General features: G+C 40.3%; 1 protein-coding gene across 1 annotated transcript; it reads right to left on the minus strand.

The window, feature by feature from the left end:
- Positions 1-5,484: 5,484 nt before the first annotated feature.
- Positions 5,485-13,159, minus strand: LOC107288054 (membrane primary amine oxidase-like). Its single transcript, XM_015816629.2, has 4 exons — positions 11,587-13,159; positions 7,757-8,042; positions 5,961-6,090; positions 5,485-5,682 (listed from the first exon to the last, which is right to left on the minus strand). Exons 1-4 carry the CDS (start codon positions 13,157-13,159, stop codon positions 5,485-5,487), a joined length of 2,187 nt encoding a protein of 728 aa, XP_015672115.2.
- Between the last annotated feature and the right edge of the window lie 4,460 nt (positions 13,160-17,619).

The raw sequence follows: 17,619 nt of genomic DNA on the forward strand, positions 1-17,619 counted from the left end.
GAGAGTTGCTTGTGGTGTGGGATGAAAGGCGAGTGCCCGTCCTAGCCAGTATAAAGAAAAAATGATAAAAGGAAATTTGTGAATAAGGGGCTTTGCTCAGGGCTTTACTGGGAAACCAATTCGGCTAAATAATGGTACTTAAAATGAAATTAAAATATAAGAATAGTGACTTTCTCTGTCTCTCTCTCTCTCTTCTTTCTATGCAACCACATGATAGGTTTAAGATTTGTGCCTTCTCTAATTTGAGCTAACTGAGATTAATAGTGGGAATGACCAGGGTGTGAAAACTGAGTGTTCTGTTTTCTTCTCCTTTTCTCTTTGTCTTTGTGTTTGTATGTGTGTCAAAGGCTTTATGTGTCCTCGAGGTAAATGTTAACTGTTGGGTGTCTCTAATCCCTAGAGAAAAGAATTTTAAAATTCTGCTTAAAATAAGCCATCAAAGGATATACTCTCACCTTGTTTGTTTGGCCAGCAAACAGGGTGAAGAGAAATGTGTTGGGTTGTTTTTTTTCCTTTCTCTCTCTGTACTCTTAAGAACAGCCCAAAGTTACCAGGAGGAACTGTTTTAAGTTCATCTGCTGGAAAGGTTTTACTCTTGTATTTACTGTATGTGTTGTAAATGAATTTTATCTGCCTATCCTTTTCCTGAAACATGAGGTGTGTCTAGATACAAGAGCATCCTGAAGCTCAAGTTTGCTTGTGTAGGAACTAATCTTCTTAAGTTACTTTTCTTATCCCATCACTAATTAGTGAAACTACTATGAAGCTAATCCTGAAACATATAAGCATTTTTTTAATCTTTAAAATAATGTGGTCTATTTTAGAATAAATGTTAAAGATAGACTCTCCTGCCCCTGGCAAATTGCACACCTTAAAATATTAGGCTTTTAAATTTTATTTGGAGCTCTCAACATTCTCAAGCTGTCCAACATTTTCAAGTTGCAAGTCCTTAAGTCCTCTTTAACATGTTGCAAATATTCAATTTCAGAAAGGAGACCTTTCATTTTTGTTCTGTTACCAGAATCCAGCCTTTCTTTTGTCCTCATCTGTGATTTTCTCATTTTGTCTTCCTATCTGTTTCTTTAACCACTGCAGTATTAATGCCTCTTCAAACTCTGTCTGCAAGCTACCCCTCCCCCCCCCAATTCTACTTCTCCTTTTCTTATCCTCTGTTTTCCATGCCTTTGTCTGCTTCTCCTAGGAGAGTCCACCCAGAAAGGGAGGAGAGAACCTTGTTCTCATATCTTTCAGCCCTGCATAGACGAACCCCACAACCTTTGGAAGCAGAGCACACTGACCCAGATGCTGCCTCCATCCACTTGAGCCAGGAAATTGGGTTTGAATCCAGCCATCCACTAGAAAGCCATCATGCAACCAGAGTGGAACAGATCTTCCCAAGTCCTACCATTCCCCCAGATGCCTGTGAAAGCTGCAGAGGAAGGAAGGAGTCCTGGAGCCAGCGGCCCCCATGTGAAGCCTCAGAAGACAACTGGAAAGACAATGGGGGGAGGGCAGAAACTCATTATAAGGTTTTCTTTCTTGCCCCATTTGTATTGTAATTAATCAGTTGAAGGGATTCATGGAGGGATGCATTGGGAATAGTTGGCACAGCAAATACTGAATACCTTGAACTTCTGTCTGGTAGAAGGAACATTTGTCCAGAATGTTTGTATTGCCTGTTTTCTATTAGTAGCTGCATACACACACACACCATTCATAATCACACTGAGTCTATCCCTTTCACCTACCTTCAGTAAAGCTCTCCAGGCTGATTTTTGCTCTGTGGCATTAAAGCTTTGCATGCACAACTTGCTGCAAATTCCAAGGGGAAGGAAACCAAGCTTCCTCAGATGATTTGCAATTTATATGCTCTCACTGAGTAGGTAGCAGGAAAGAGATCTCCAAACCTAAGCCCTAAATATCTTGCACTGGTGGACTCAGAGTGAGAGTCCTAGGGCTCACTATATCCAATTTAAGAAAATTTAATAGACTGGCTTGCACACTGGCTAACCTCAATTGGACATCACAAACCTGGATGCACTGAACTAAGAGCTAAGGCAGGAAACAACCCTTGAAAATGGGCAGCCAGTGGTTATGTATTGAGGCAAAACATGGCTGTGAGGAGTTTTGGGGAATGTGCAAACCTAACTGGAAACTCAAAGTGACATCAAATGTTTAAAAAGAATTGGCACAGAATATTGGACACTATAATTGTTTTTCCATCTAGCAGAACTTTTGCCCTGGCTTTAACCTTCATGGTTGAAAGGCTACCATTTTGGGAGCCATTGCAGGGATCTGTTTCTGCTGGTTCTATTAGTGTCTTCTTCTTTTTTGGCATTAACAGTTTAAAAGCTTGTCTATCAAGTCTTCCTGACCAGAATAATTTTAATTTTGTGCCAGTAAAAGTGTGTTATCCACACTCTTATGGCACAAAGGGGGGATTTGTGGGAAGTGAGCCCCCCCAGAGAAGGAAATATTAAAAGGGCAGAATATTATATTTCCTCAAAGGATCTTAAAGAGGCAGAAAAGCATGCAAAGTTTTTTCTTAATAGCCCCAAGTCTCCCTCCCCCAAGCAGAAACCAGCTCTGTAGAAATGCAGATGTGATAATCCATTCAGGAAGGTTGTAGCCCTCCAGCTAGAAGCTTAGGAAGACAAAGACACGTAAAATCTGCATACCCCAGGACAGGACATAATAGGATTAACCCACAGATGCCAAAGGGGCACACTCAGACTCAGGTCAAAGTGCATGACACAGGAAATACAAAGCCTCAAACAGGAACAGGAAACAACTCCAAACAAAAGCCCAAGAGGGTATAAAACCCACTCCCTGCTACATATACAATCTTTTTTTTTCCAGAGTCACTTTTCTGTCTGGCTCTCCTCTTCAATAAACTACAACCTTCTTTCTAAAGCAGTCGCCATATTGTTTATTTCCGGCTTGGACTGGACCCTGATGAAGACTTTTCCTTCAATATTTCATTGACTTTTCTTGCAGAACATGCTAAAGCAGAGACAGCAGCTTTTGGGGCTGGTAACATCTGGGATTTTGAGAACATACTGAACAGGCAAAACAGCTGTTTGTGGAGAATAGCCCATTCATAAAAGATGCTAAGTTACAAATCACTAATAAATTGTCTTTACTATCTCTGCTATTTATCTCTCCCTTTTCTTTTGCACAGGAATCTTAAATTACAAATGGGATGCTATTCATAGAAAACAGAAGGGATCCTCACATGACACCACAAATTCAGTGAAGTCAGGAAGGATGCATGGGACTCAACAGCTGTCTGTAACCACACCCTTACTGAAAGAACCACAAATCTCCTCCCAAAGGTGCTTTTTCAAGAGGCAACTGGACTTTCTGGTTTTTCTTTGAAGATGTTTTGCTTCTTATCCAAGAAACATCTTCAGCTCTGACTGGATGATGGGGAATGGAAGGATTTATAGGAATATAAATCCAAATATAAATCCAAATCCAATATAAATCCTTCCATTCCCCACCATACAGCCAGAACTAAAGAAGCTTTCTTTGAAGCAAAACATCTTCAAAGAAAAACAAGAAAGTCCAGTTGCCTCTTGAAAATATACCTTTGGGACCACCATGAGTGGATGACTGAGAATCTCCATACACACACATGTCCTCCTTCTTTCCTAATAAATATCCACTGGTTATAGATGAACTTTGCAACACATTCATATTGATGTAATTTAAGAGCAGATCTATACACATTTCCTCATAAATGCCCCCTAGCTTTTTTCTGGGTGGTTTTGTTTACTATTTCAGAAGGATATCTAGATACACGTGTGGCCAATATTTATGAAATCCAATGGTATTTTGAATTGCAAGTGAGCTTGATATTCCATAGTGGAGGATAATGAATTTTGTAAAAAGAAAAAAAATCTATATTAATTTCTTCTGCATAATTGGGCTGCATCAGTAGAATTGTACATGACCAGTACCAAAGAGCAGATGTATTTGATTGTAATCTGTGCTAACGCCTTATAGTGGCAGCTTGTCTGAAAATCCTTACAGAGCCTGTATCAACAGAGCATGTGTTTAAACTCTTATGATTAGCAGTTCATTGATGAAAACGTCTTTTTCTTTCTTGGTATTGCTTTGTTCATATAAGAAGAAGGGCTTCTTTCCATTTCCTTTTCCCCTTTTGCTCCATTTCATTTGCACACAGTTCAAGACAAGGGTTTTTCCCCTTCTCCCCTCACCTGGTTCTGATTCACACATCCATAAATGCATTTCAGATGGAATGGAAAACCTGTTTATTGTCATGGCCAGCTCAGACTCTTATAAGGAAACCAACAGAGAGCAGCAAATCCCAGAACTGCCAGGCAATCCTGAGCAGCTGCAGGCAGAGGAGTTTACACCATTTGTCATCCAGGAAACACAGACGCCGCCTTTTTCAGGAAAAGGGGAGTCTGAGCTGCTACTCCCTGCCAGTGCAAGGGCTCACCATGTGCAAAGGAGAGCAGAGCAAAGGTGCTTTGTGAGCTCCATGCAAGAAAGGAGCCTTGTCTTTCCAAATAAGCAACACCGGAGTTCCTTGTATTTAATAAGAGCAGAATGTTCAAACCTCTCCATTGCCAACAATTGCTTGTTAACCTAGATTCCGGGTATCTTAATTCTTGTCTTGAAATCTTGTGACTGTGATTCTGGACCTAGATTGGCTGATGATTGGATCTTGGAAGAATTGGATCTTGGAACTTCCCCTGACCACTCTTCTGGGGAATTTGATTTCTCATGTGTGTGTGTTTGTGTGTGTGTGTGTGTGCTTGTGTACTTCATGCATCAAAAAGTCTCTTGGAATATTTCTTATTCTACAAATGTTGAATTTATTCTATATACTTTATCCATGTCTCCCACTGTATCTTCCCCAATCAAAAAAAAATCCAAAGACATTAATAATTTCTTTAATACCTTTTTCAGAAATATATGAGATTAATTGGCAAAGAGGACATCACCATGCATTTTGTGACCTTTCTCTCCAAAGATCATCACTACCCAGTTCTCTAACTTAGGAGAGTAGATCAGAACATTAATTTCAATTATAACATCACTGTTTTAATATTGTAAAAGAAAGGGAGGATTACAGCTGATAAATACTAGTATATATTATTCTCAATGTCCTCTGTCAAGTTAAAAATGTCAGTCCTGCATGCTAAGAGATAGTATTCCTAAAACAAAAAAGATTGTACAACATTTATTCTTAAGCCCCAGAGAATTCCATCAAATGGTTTCCTGAAGACAGGAGACTAATAATCAGACAAAAAATATACATTAATGCTGCAGAAAGAAGAAGAGAGAAAATATTAGCTACCTGTAATATACTTTCATTGTTTGTTTCCAATTTCTAATTCATCGGTCAAAAAGTCAAAGACATTAGAAAGTTGTTATGTTTTGAAAACCCACATAAGTGAAGGGGGGGAATGGGCAGATATGAGGCTATTATATTTTTCCCAGACATGCAAGTTAGTTGACCTCACAGGAAGTGGAGTCCTGCAAGTTGTCGAAGTAAACACTGTCTGGAGAAAACATGGAAGGATCATCATCAAAATAATTGTATGGTCTCAAGAAGAAGCCAACTTCATTCCCAAGGGTTGCAGTATTGGGTATGTCCTCAGCATGTGGAATATGGAGAAAGCCAGCATTGATCCAGGCAACCAGATCCTGTGAAAGGAAAAGGGACAATATTGTTGTGATATCTTAGGGAAAAGGTAGTACAAGAATGGTTGAAAAAAATTAAGTTTGTTAAGTAAGGTAGCAGATGATTTAGTAAAAACTGAGAGTAGGATATATATTTTTTGTCTACTCAGAATTAGGGATGTGTAGAAATGGAAAATTGGGAATACAAAACTGTTAGCAAGGACCTTATATCCATTCTGCAGAATTATAGGATAATAATCTGCAAGGTGCTTCAGTGCTAGGTAGGATTCATCATCACTTACCTCATTGACAATACTCTCATTGTTTATAAAGTCAGCAAAGGCCACGGGAGGTTTCCATGGGTCAACCTGATTGTAGGGAGTGGTGCTGAAAGATTCATTTTCCTTCCTCTTTGTAACAGCCAGCTTATAACTGAAAAGGAAAAACAAGAGGACTTGCAGAAATTGAGATTTATTGATTATTAGTTCTTCTTAAGATCGTCAAAGGTTATTGTTTCAGACATAGATCTTGAAAGACAATATAATGACAGGAAGTTGTTCCATGACAGCCCAACTATAAAAATATAGGACAATCATTGTTCTAACTCATTCTTAAAATACTTATGAAATTTGAGATGGTTTTAGGTTTCAACTGCCATATACAATTCCATAGATGAGTTGCAGAACCACTGTGGAGATCTATGCCAAATTAGCAGGTGTCATGGGTTTCCATCCTGATAGAGAGTTGATTAAATATACTGATCCCAAACCACACAGGAAATTAAACTTCAGACTAGATCCAGAAATGCAAGAGTACAAATTTATAATACTATGGCTCAGATTTCTTCAATACTCGACCAGAACTTGTGGAAAGGCATGCTGAAACTAGCAGCCTTTTCAAAGGGGATGCATGGAGGGTATTACAAAAATCAGATAAGGGAGAAAATTATGCATGGCTACCAATAGACAGGTCTTTATAGCTGATATAAACTTAAAATTGTATTTCAGGCCATAATTTTACCTTTAATTTATATTGTTTGTATTTGCTAAATGCCATTCTATCAATTTTTTTCTGTAAATTTAAATTTTACACCTCAAAATTGATCTGGTTCAGGATTTCCTTGCCATTTGGGGACACATTGGAGAAAAGGAAAGATTGTAAGGCTCATCTTGCTTGATAGTATTAACCTCCAATAATCTGTAGCATTTATCTTAGATCAAGTTTAAGAATAACTCTCAAATTGAAGATAATATCTCAGAAATGGAACATTGATGCATGGAAAGTCTTTTAATTCAGTGGTTCTCAACCTGTGGGTCGGGACCCCATTTGGGGTCGATCGACCATTTCATGGGGGTCGCCAAGCAAGGCTGTCCGACATTTTTTTTGTCCGACATTTTTTTTGTCCGCCATTTTTTCCCCTTTTCCGGTGGGTGCCTTACCTCCCTTGGGCTGGGCCAGCTGGTGGTCAGCCTGCTCCGTCTCTGCCGCTTGCCAGCTACGCCTCGGCCGGGGCAGGGGGCGGAACCACGCATGCGCGGCGCTCCCGGGCAGGGAAAGTCCTCGACTTATGACCGGTTGGGTAGTCCTTGACTTACAACCAGTTTAGTCCTCGACTTACGACTGGTTTAGTCCTCGACTTATGACTGGTTTAGTCCTCGACTTACGACCGGTTGGGGTCGCGGCATTAAAAAGGTTGAGAACCACTGTTTTAACTACTCTTCCAACCATGATTATGCTCATAACCCCAAACATACTATATTTATCAAAGAAACTGTTTCTCTCTATGCAATCCAATAGTGGATTGTTTATTAGCAGTGATGAATATAAACTATAAATTTTTTGCACAGTCTGAATAGTGCTTTTTTTCCCTTTATCTGTTCCATAGTTGAAAATGGAAAAGTTTTCCTTAGCAAATATTTGATCATTATCCATACTTTTTAACCACATCATCCACAACAAAGCATAACAAAAGTGAGATGGATATATAGATTTTTTTAAATGAATAAATTTGAAAGTTCCTGCTACCTTATTCAAAGTGCTGAAATGCAAAGACACGGTTGAATCTATTTTACTTTGCCCTTAAAACTCAGTCACTTACCGACCCCAGCTGAGGCCTCGCTCCATTGGATCTGACTTCGGCAGATGTTCTCCAGAAAAGCTGACTATCTGGATCCGATAGCCTTGATCATGGCCCCACTTGTTTGTGCAATTGGATGAAAAATAAAGATATCTGGGCATGTCATCATGGAGATGGAACGCTGCCTTGTTCTCAGTGTCAAAAATTTCCCTCACCATCTTCATTTGATAGATCTTATGTTCTGGGCTCCAAGGGGCCTGCAAGGTCTCAAAAGCCATGTCATTGCCAACCAGGGTATTTTTCACACCTCAGAAAGAAATCAAGTGCAACACTCAGTACTTGAGCAACTCTCCCACTGCATTTTCATCTTCTTAAAAATCAAAATTGTTTCTACTCTAACATTTTGCTAACCTAGAGATGAAGTTGTCATAAGAGTATGCATAATTAGTTCTTCAGGCTAAATATCAACAACATAACTCAGTGTGATAAAACAACCTTTGCAATTTTAAAAAACAGCAGCTCATTCATTAAATAACACCATCTGAAAATGACCTAAAATGATAAAACTGAATTAGAGATTTTGCATAAGTGAAATATTTCAGTTAATTTTTTATTAGAACAAATCATTTAGGTTGTTTATGAATTCTCCTTTATTGATTGGTTAATATGTAGGTGAAACCAGCTGGGAACTTGTCAGCTTCAGGTCTTTTAAATCTACATTCGCCACTCGAGTATTACAATCTCACTTCTTTCCCTGAAAATGTTTTTTTCATATTAGCAAAGAAGGATTTTCTACCATATTTCCCCAAAAATAAAACTCTACCCCGAAAAAAGACCTACCCTGGTTTTTGGGAGTGGGCCTAATATAAGCCCTACTCCAAAAAAAGCCCTAATTAGGACCCTGCCCACTCCGTCCCACCTGGCTGCCACAATGGGGCAGAAGGCCATGTGGCACATCGCACCACTGCCGCCACAAGAAGGCAAGACAGGAGGAGGTGGAGCTGCCCCATGGACACAGCACCCACTTCCTTCAGATCCCCCCATGCCAGGCCATTCCTTGCTCCCTTTCTCTCCCCTCTTGAGCCGGACTGCCATGGTACCATACAGAGGATGGGCAGGGTAGGCCTAGTCCCCTTCTGCCATTTCGGAGCCAAGGAGGAGTTACGTCAAAAGGCTCCGCTGCTGCTATGCACCGCTGGAGGGGTTTTCTTCATGCTCTGCCCCACAGATCACTTGCCCGGCGGCAATAACCGTCGCCTCCTCTGCCAACTCTCCCATGGCTTGCACCCTGACTGGGCAGCACAAGCCTCTCCCACCATGTCCCATTGCCACCACTGGAAAGAACGGAGAACAGGAAGCCGAACAGTTCTGCACAGCGATGCAGAGCAGACAAGAGCACTTGCTTGCCGCCCTGCATCACCCCACATCTCCCTTCTCCATTCTCAAAATGGCAGCCCCATTTCCTGCCACTTCTCCTCCTGAAAGCAAAAAAATTCAACACTAACCTGCTTTCCAGCTCTGGCGGGTTTCTCTCCTGCTCAGGGAAATGGACATCATGGGACTAAAAAAAGTTTAGTCAGGCCTTCCAACTTCTCATGAAAAAAAAGATCTTGCAGCAGGAGAGAAACCCACCAGAGCTGGAAAGCAGGTTAGTGTTGATTTTTTTTGCTTTCGGGAGGAGAAGGGGCAGAAACAAGGCTGCCATTTCAAGAATGGAGAAGGGAGACACGGGGTGATGCAAGGCAACAAGCAAGTGCTCTTCTTTGCATCGCTGCGCAGAGTCACTCCACTTCCTGTTCTCCATTCTTTCCAGTGGTGGCGATGGAGGGCTGGCAGAAGGAGGCAGCGGGGGAGACTTGTGCCGCCCAGTCATGTTGCAAGCATGGGAGAGTTGGCAGAGGAGAAGGAGGAGGCAGCTGCCCCTGGGCAGGTGATCTGTGGGGTGGAGCATGAAGAAAGCCCCTCCAGCACAGTGGGAGAGGAGCCTTTTGCCGTCACTCCCCCCTGGCTCCGAAACAGCACAGGGTGGACCAGGCCTACTCCACCCATCCTCCATACGGTACCATGGCAGTCCGCTCAGGAGGGGAGTGAAAGGGAGCAAGGAATGGCCTAGCTGGGGCGGCCTGAGGGAAGTGTGTGTGGGGCTTGTGGGGCAGCTCCATCCCCTCCCCCACCTGCCTGGCCTCATTGTGGCGGCATCAGTCTCCTGCCGTGAGCAGCTGCAGAGAAAGTGAACCAGCAGCCATGCGGGCTCCTGCTGGATGGGGCTGTTGGTGCCGCTGCTGCGAGGCGAGGCAGGTGTCACAAAAAAATATAACTCACTGCCCAAAAATAAGATTTAATGCCTCTTTTGGAGGCAAAAATAATATAAAACCGGTTCTTACTTTCAGGGAAACACAGTATATTATTCATCTTGTCTACTTCAGAAGGGACCCTGACTTAGAATTTACATTACAATTTTCATGTGTTTGCCACATCAGCATGCAAGAAAACCACACCACTAATTTTCAGCAAAAATGGTCCATAGGTTTGGGTTCCTAGCCAATCCAGACATACAGGAACTTCACGAAAGGAATGTTTATAAACACAATAATAGCATCCACTTTGTGGTATTAGCAAAAGAGTTTTATGGGCTCATTGAGCAGAAAGCAGCAGCATTTAAAATGAATCAGTGCTAGAAAGAATATGACAGAGAGAATGTGTCTATGTAACAGAGAGAAAGGAATAGAAATATATAATTGGACCTAATAACTACAGATAGTCCTTGACTTACAGTCTCAATGGAGCCCAAAATTTCTATCCCTAAGAGAGGTTTGTTAAGGGAATTTTGCCCTGTTTTACGATCTTTCTACCCACAGTTGTTAATCACTGCAGTTGTTAAGTTAGTAACATGGCTGTTAAGTGAATGTGGCTTCCCCATTGGTTTTGCTAGTCAGAAGGTCACAAAAGGTGATTACATGATCCCTGGACACTACAATCATCATAAATATGAATCAGTTGCCAAGTGTCTGAATTCTGATCACAAGACCATGGGGATGCAACAGTGGTCATAAGTGTGAAAATGGTCATAAGTCACTTTTTTCAATGCCGTTATAATGTTGCATGGTCACTAAAATACTTTTGTAAGTTGGAGACTACCTATGTTATGAAATAATATTTGTTTGGAAATGTTAGTGTAGTGCTGCCCCCTGCAAGGGCCACTAGAGTCTGGGTCCGTCTGTCCCTGTCTCCAGGCAGTTAGGTTCTTCCCTGCTCTCAGTCACTTGCCAAGCATCTCAATATCCCTCTCTCTGTCCCTCAATCTGCCCTCAGCCCTCTCTAGCAGCTGGCAGGTGCACCTCTGCTCGCTCAGCTCACCTGCCTAGCTCCCCTCTGTCATCCCCTGGCACTTCAGGCCATCTTTTATTCATTGGCTCGCTCACATACACTGGCCATGTGGTGGGGTGACATTAGGGCAAGCAGATGAGCCCTTCTCCCACCCCTCTCTCTTCTCAAACCTTGCTCTGCTTACTTTGCCTCCTTCACCATTTCACTCTGCTGTCTCCTCCGTTTCACCTTGTCTCTACTTGCCTCGCTCTCTCTCTCCTGTTTTCCTTCCTTGCTTCTCCTTTTCTGTTCTCTTTTGTCCCACTAAGTTTTGTGACAAGACAGTGAAATAAATATTCTTCATTAAAAAGAAACCCTCCCTTCTCCTGAATTGAAGTTCAAGAACATTACTAAGAGAATAATAACCATACTCTTCAATCTTTCTTCATTGTAGTACCTGCAATCATTAGAACAATTGTAACAAAGCAAATTGGGACAAAGAGCCTATAATTTCCATGCAAATGATAAACATTTTTTCTACTTACCACCAATATCCAAATCCACCTTGAAATGAATATTATGGGTATGAATTGAACCCAGCACCCATTCTTCCACTCTATTGCCAAAGTCTCTGGCATCACCAAAGTAAAAATCAGACATCATGTACCCAGTGGGGTGGGCCCGAACAACAACAGCTCCATTTTGGTGGAAAATAAAATCCCAGACATAGTCATAGTTGCCAACTGAAGATATAGTCCGGAACACCAGATTTGAATCTGCCAACCCTCCATAAAAAGGAGACTGTATACTTTCATAATGTCGTCGTATGGGTAACTCAGCATTCTGCTCAAAGATGCAGATAGCATTTTTACGGCTAACAGGAAATGAAGTACCATAAAAAAAATGAAAGTCCAAATAACTGGATAAATAAGGACAATCTAGACCCTGCATGAGTGGAAAAATACGGGACCCAATTCCAAAGCTGGAATCCATGTATCTGGTCAACATGGAAGTAGGACTGTTGGAGCCATAGATAGAACAGGTTTCTTGCAAACTTAACTCATAGATTATTCTTTCTCCATTAAACCTGACATCAAAGATACGTGGACCCCTGCTTGCATCAATTCCAAATGCAAAACTCCATCTCAGAAAAGTGACATGATTATTACGAATCCTGTAGCGTGGTCCACGAGATTCATACTGCAAAGGGCCTGGATCTTTTGGTGGCACCCTCTTCTTCAGTGATGAGTAACCCCCATCAAGAGGGGCTTCTTTAACCTTATCTACTCTAACCTTTCCCATATTGAATTGTCTCTCAAGGTCTTCCATGTCTTCAAAGTACTGTCCATTATAAAATACATTTATTACCTTCCACTCAGGAACATTCAAGCTACTATGATCCACTTGGACCTCAAAACCAACTGGATGCAAATAGTGTCCAATCACATTCTGCAAATGGCTCATCCACATTTTGCGATCTCCTGATTTCAGACCTAATGGAAGTTGATGACTGTATTGAATATTGCTTCCACTGTAATTTAGAACCTTTAGCATGAAATTTGGAGCCTTAAGATATTCGTCCTTTAAGAATTCATGGATTTCATTAAACTCATTTGTCATAACAAATCTTTGAGAATAAGTCAGTTTCTCTCCATATTTCTGTACCGTGATATCTTGATGATATATTGGCTCTGGAAGAGGACCCACCAGATATTCTGTCACATTGGGGTCCACCTGATTTCCAAAATGGATCACAGCCAGAGCTTCCCGTGCTGGCTGAGTTCCTTGATGATCTAAGAATTGTAATACTTGTGCTTTGGGAGGGAGCTGCAAGGTGATCATATAAATGCAGTTGTCTGATGGCTTGGCTTGAGATGTCTCTACCAGTGGCACTCCCAGGTTGGACTGTAAATACCTCTTTACTTGCATTATCTCTTCTGGAGTTAAATCTTGAAATACCTGGCTGCCAGCATCCTGACAACTTTCCTCTTGTCCCATTTTCTGGGAATAATGTTCATAATAAGTCAGTTTTTTTCCTCTATTTTGGTATACCAAGACTAAGATGGAAATTATGGCGACGCCTATTACTATGGGAAAATACATCACTTTTGAATTCATTTTCTCAAATCTAAAAACAGAAACATACAGAAAGGGTTTATTAAATTCTAAATTAAGTTTTAAACATGGACACAAATAATAAGACACTTGTTGAGCATGTAAGTTTCAAAAGTATAAATTTCTTGCATTTACAAAACACTCCAGAAATTGTGCAATCATATATTCACATCTTCAATAATCTTACCATCTGGCCACGATACTCCTATTTCATTAGCTAAAACCAGGATCTCAGATGAAAACACTAGTTAGACACTTCTAAACTGACTAGAAGTTGAGATCAAGGAAATTATATATAGGCTAAAAGGAAGGAGGTCTCTTATGCAAATGTGTCTTCAAACTATAATCTTCTGTTTTAACAAAATGCAATATGGAGAGCTTGAGAAACCTCGCTTTCCAGTCTCTAATCATTTTTCAAGTTGTCATCATTCCACATAAATTTCTGAACTGAAATATGGTTGGGCTAGATGCTACCTTCCTTGTGCAACAGGTAAATTTATGTCTCTTCGACCATGTATTTAAAGGATGACATAGGTTCGAGAACTAAGCTCTCACTTTGATTGCCTTTGACTGCTTCTTAATTTTTTTTTAATGAACCTGGCTTTCAAGGACTGTAGTTTGGTTAGTATTAAATCTGTTGTTAAAATTATTTTTAGTAGTAGAATACAATTTATTAGAACACCAATAGAAAAATAATACTTATATCATCCTGGTAATTAAAACAAATAAAGGGGTATAATTAAAGAAAAAAGTACATATAATATCTATTTATAAGAAGAAAGGATTAATTCAGTCCTCAAATTTATCATTAAATTTAAATGATTTGGAACCATATTGAATTTTCTTATTACAGTCTAAGTAATAAATAATTCATTCTACTAATTAGACAAAAGTTAAAATTTTGGATATAGTACTGTGCAACTCCATGTATGATATTATTATCCAAGAATGGTTTCCAGTTTGAATTAAACTCTGTATCAGATTTACTTTTTAAAAATTTGCTAAAAACCTATCCTAGACCTCAAGGTATATTCTTACAATTCGGTTAATTATTCATTCAAAGAAGGCATTAATGTGCCGATAAAAGGCACATAAATGCCTTGCAGCCATTAACAACCAGTATACAGTGCCAAGTCAGTATTTTCAAAGAGATGCACAATTTGAAAACATTTCATGAAACGTCCCTGGTTGCAATGGGTTTGCAACTTTCAAAATTTGTTCTAGAGTAAATCATTTTACAATATTGTTGGGCTGTGCAGCATTGCCACCACATGGAAAAGGAGGCCTCCAATCTGCTCACTACATTTCAAATATTTTTAGGGTTAGAATTATTCATTTTAGTAATCAGGACTAGAGTGATACACCAAAGATAAAACATATTGTATCAATTCTCTCTGAGTATAGTGTTCAAAGTAAATTTAATATTCTTCTTCCACTTATAAATTATGATTAGAAAAATGTCAAATTCAGCAATTGTTTCAGCAATTCTTTGACTACCAAATAGCTTACTGAAAATATTGAAACTAATCAAGTGTAAAAGAAATCTGAACAAATTATTATCTCTCTTCTGAGGAAAATTCTTGGAACCTTTATTTTTATAAAATAACTATTGAATAATGTAGCAAGAGGGAGAAAGCCCCGACTTACTATTTTCCCGTATTTATCCCAAACATTCAGTAAGTTACTAAGGAGTGTATGATCCCTTAGAGGTGGTTCATTTCTATGTGTGTCAATTCAGACATATCAAGAGATAAAGGATAGAAGCATAAGAAGAGATCATTCGTTATGAAATCCACGTTAAACCTCTAGCATGATCATACAGTCTAAAATTTGGAGCTGTGAAGTCACCGCATTCTTTTGAGTTCTGATTTTTTTTCTGACCAACAGGATTTATTTAATTTATATGCCACCCATATCACTATCCAGAGTGACTCTGGGCAGCTTATACTGGCAAAAAAAATATAAATATAAAAGAATTAAAATTAACAACCAATAAATAACAGTTAAAACCAAGAGTACATGGGTGGGCTTTTGTCTGTCACTCAACCTATCACCTCCAGCATAGCATTTCACTACCGGGGTCTCAAGTCAACTGGAAGAGCCAGATTTTAAGGCCTTTCCGGAAGGCCAGAAGGGTGGAGACCGATCTCCCCACAGCGACAAAATGTTCCAGAGAGCAAACGGCATGTTAGAGAAGTCTCTTTTCCAGGACCCATTAGCTAAACTTCCGTGGCCAATGGAGTCTACAGAAGACCTTTTCTGCCAAAGAGAGTAGAATGGGCCAATGCCATTATGGTGAGATGGTTCCTCAAATAACCTGGCCCCATGTCATGAAGGCTATGGAAGTGATAACTAATACTTTGAATTGGACTCAGAAGCAAACCAGCAACCAATACAGCTTGCATAACAGCATACATGCACCATGCCTCCAGAACTATCCATGCCTCTGCATTCTGTAACAGCTGTAGCTTCCAAATACTCTTCAAAGGTAGCCCCATGTAGAGTGCATTGCAGTAATTCAAATGAGAGATGATTAGGGCATGAGTGATTGAACAGATGTCCTCATGATCCAGGAAAGAGCACACCTGGTGCACAACATCCTGCTCTCCCCAGAGATCATCCTCAAGCACAGTTAATACAGTTTTTCACCTAAAACAGACTTGAAACCCTACTGAATGGAGTCCAGATAATAAGTTTCATCCATGATATCCTAGAGCTCAGCACAATCACATTTTCCACCAGCTTTCCTTAAAGGAATGTAGGACACTGAACAAAAATTGTCCAGGCTGGCAGGGTCCTGGGATGATTTTTTAAGGGAGGAGAGGAACCAAGGTCTCCTTTAATAATGTCAGGAGCACCCCTCCTGCAATGATGTGTTGCTATATATGTAACCTCAAGAATATTAAGCTTCTCTATTTTTAATTTTTTCTAACATAAATACTTTTCAAAAATAGAGGATAAATTCATATACCAAATCCATTCCTTAGTATCTGGATGCTAACTTTCTTTGCAGTTACATAAGATCATTCTTCTCACTTAGCCCTAGGCTTGATAGTGCTAAAATGACAAATTCCATATTATGGACTATAGTTAATATCACATTGGCTTTTATATAATATTTCTTGCTAAAGTTGTACTAACATCTGCTAAGATTTCAAACCTAAAAAAAGCAGCGGCTGTGCAAGACAAAATCAATTGAGTTTTAAAACCTGTTCGATCAAATCACAGACTCATTGGATTGGAAGATGCCTTGGAAGGATGTGTTTTGCTGTATTTGAACTCTACTGCTTTTTAAGAAATGTCATTATTTAAAAAAAAAAAATCTGCCAAAACTGGATTTGAGAATTTGATTATTATTTTTTGCTTAATGTTCCATGGTATTGGTTTTTTTTCCTTCGTTATCTATTCCTCTGGGGATTGGATCTGTAAACAATTATAATTTAATATTTCTGTCTCAGTTAGTTCTATAGCATTCTTACTGACAAATTTGCTTTTTGATCAGTAGAGGGTGCTATTGTTATTTGATTAAGTCTCTGGATCATGAACAAAGAAAGCAGTCAGAAGATTTTGATATTAAAATCTTTATGGAAGATTTTGCAGCAAAAAATGACCCATTCTATTAATTCAAAATTCGAGGCATGGAAGAAAAAATTGGATTTAAGAACGGATAAGATAATTGCTGATGTTAAGCAGGTCAACAACCGGATGGATACTATGGAAAATACAACGTATCCTAGCGATTCGGATTTAGAAAGACAATTGGATAAAATGGCATTGCTAGAACTTAGACCAGACATGTCAAACACAAGGCCCCAGGGCCGGATGTGGCCCACGAAGTGGTTTCATGTGGCCCACGCAGTCATCCTGGAAACAGTGAGGGAACGGCCCCCTCTGCCTTGGCCCTGGCTCTGGCCCTGGCCCAGGCCAGTCGGGAGCCAATGTACAATTTTGTGGTGGCCATCTATGCTAAAACACATTCAGTCTTAGCTCCATAAGCCCCCCCCCCCCGCATGGCCTGAGAGGAACAGTGAGGCTCCTCCAGTGGACCATGCGTTGACACTTGCTCTGGTCCCACCCCGTTCTGCCAGAGATCCTCAGATCTATCCCACTCCTGCCCAGGCCCCCACAGGCACCCTTGATGCGAACGATGTAGAGCTGGCCACGCCCACCTAGGCCACACCCACTCCATCCACGCCCACCCAGTAGGCCATACCACCCTGGCCATACCCACCCGGCCCCTTGAGGGCAACCGCAATGCTGATCCGGCCCTCAATGAAATTGAGTTTGACACCCCTGGCTTAGACAACTAAAATTATCTTTGAGATTTGAAGGAATCTTAAAATACCCTTGACAAGATCATTAAAATTATTGTACAAGCATTGTCAAAATTATTGAGTTGGGAAAGGTCCAAAATGGAAAGGGAGATAGGTGAAACATCCAAAGCAGTTCTTCGTATGCAGCTA

Source organism: Protobothrops mucrosquamatus, unplaced genomic scaffold (genome assembly GCF_001527695.2).
Source record: "Protobothrops mucrosquamatus isolate PMUCROS unplaced genomic scaffold, P.Mucros_1.0 scaffold470, whole genome shotgun sequence".
NCBI lineage: Eukaryota > Metazoa > Chordata > Lepidosauria > Squamata > Viperidae > Protobothrops > Protobothrops mucrosquamatus.

Coding starts and splice junctions, on each gene's coding strand:
- LOC107288054 (XM_015816629.2), bottom strand. CDS start 13,159: ATGAATTCAAAAGTGATGTATTTTCCCATAGTAATAGGCGTCGCCATA. Junction 8,043..11,586: donor GGTGGATTTGGATATTGGTG/GTAAGTAGAAAA, acceptor TTTCTTTCTGAG/GTGTGAAAAATACCCTGGTT. Junction 6,091..7,756: donor CGAGGCCTCAGCTGGGGTCG/GTAAGTGACTGA, acceptor TTTCCTTTTCAG/TTATAAGCTGGCTGTTACAA.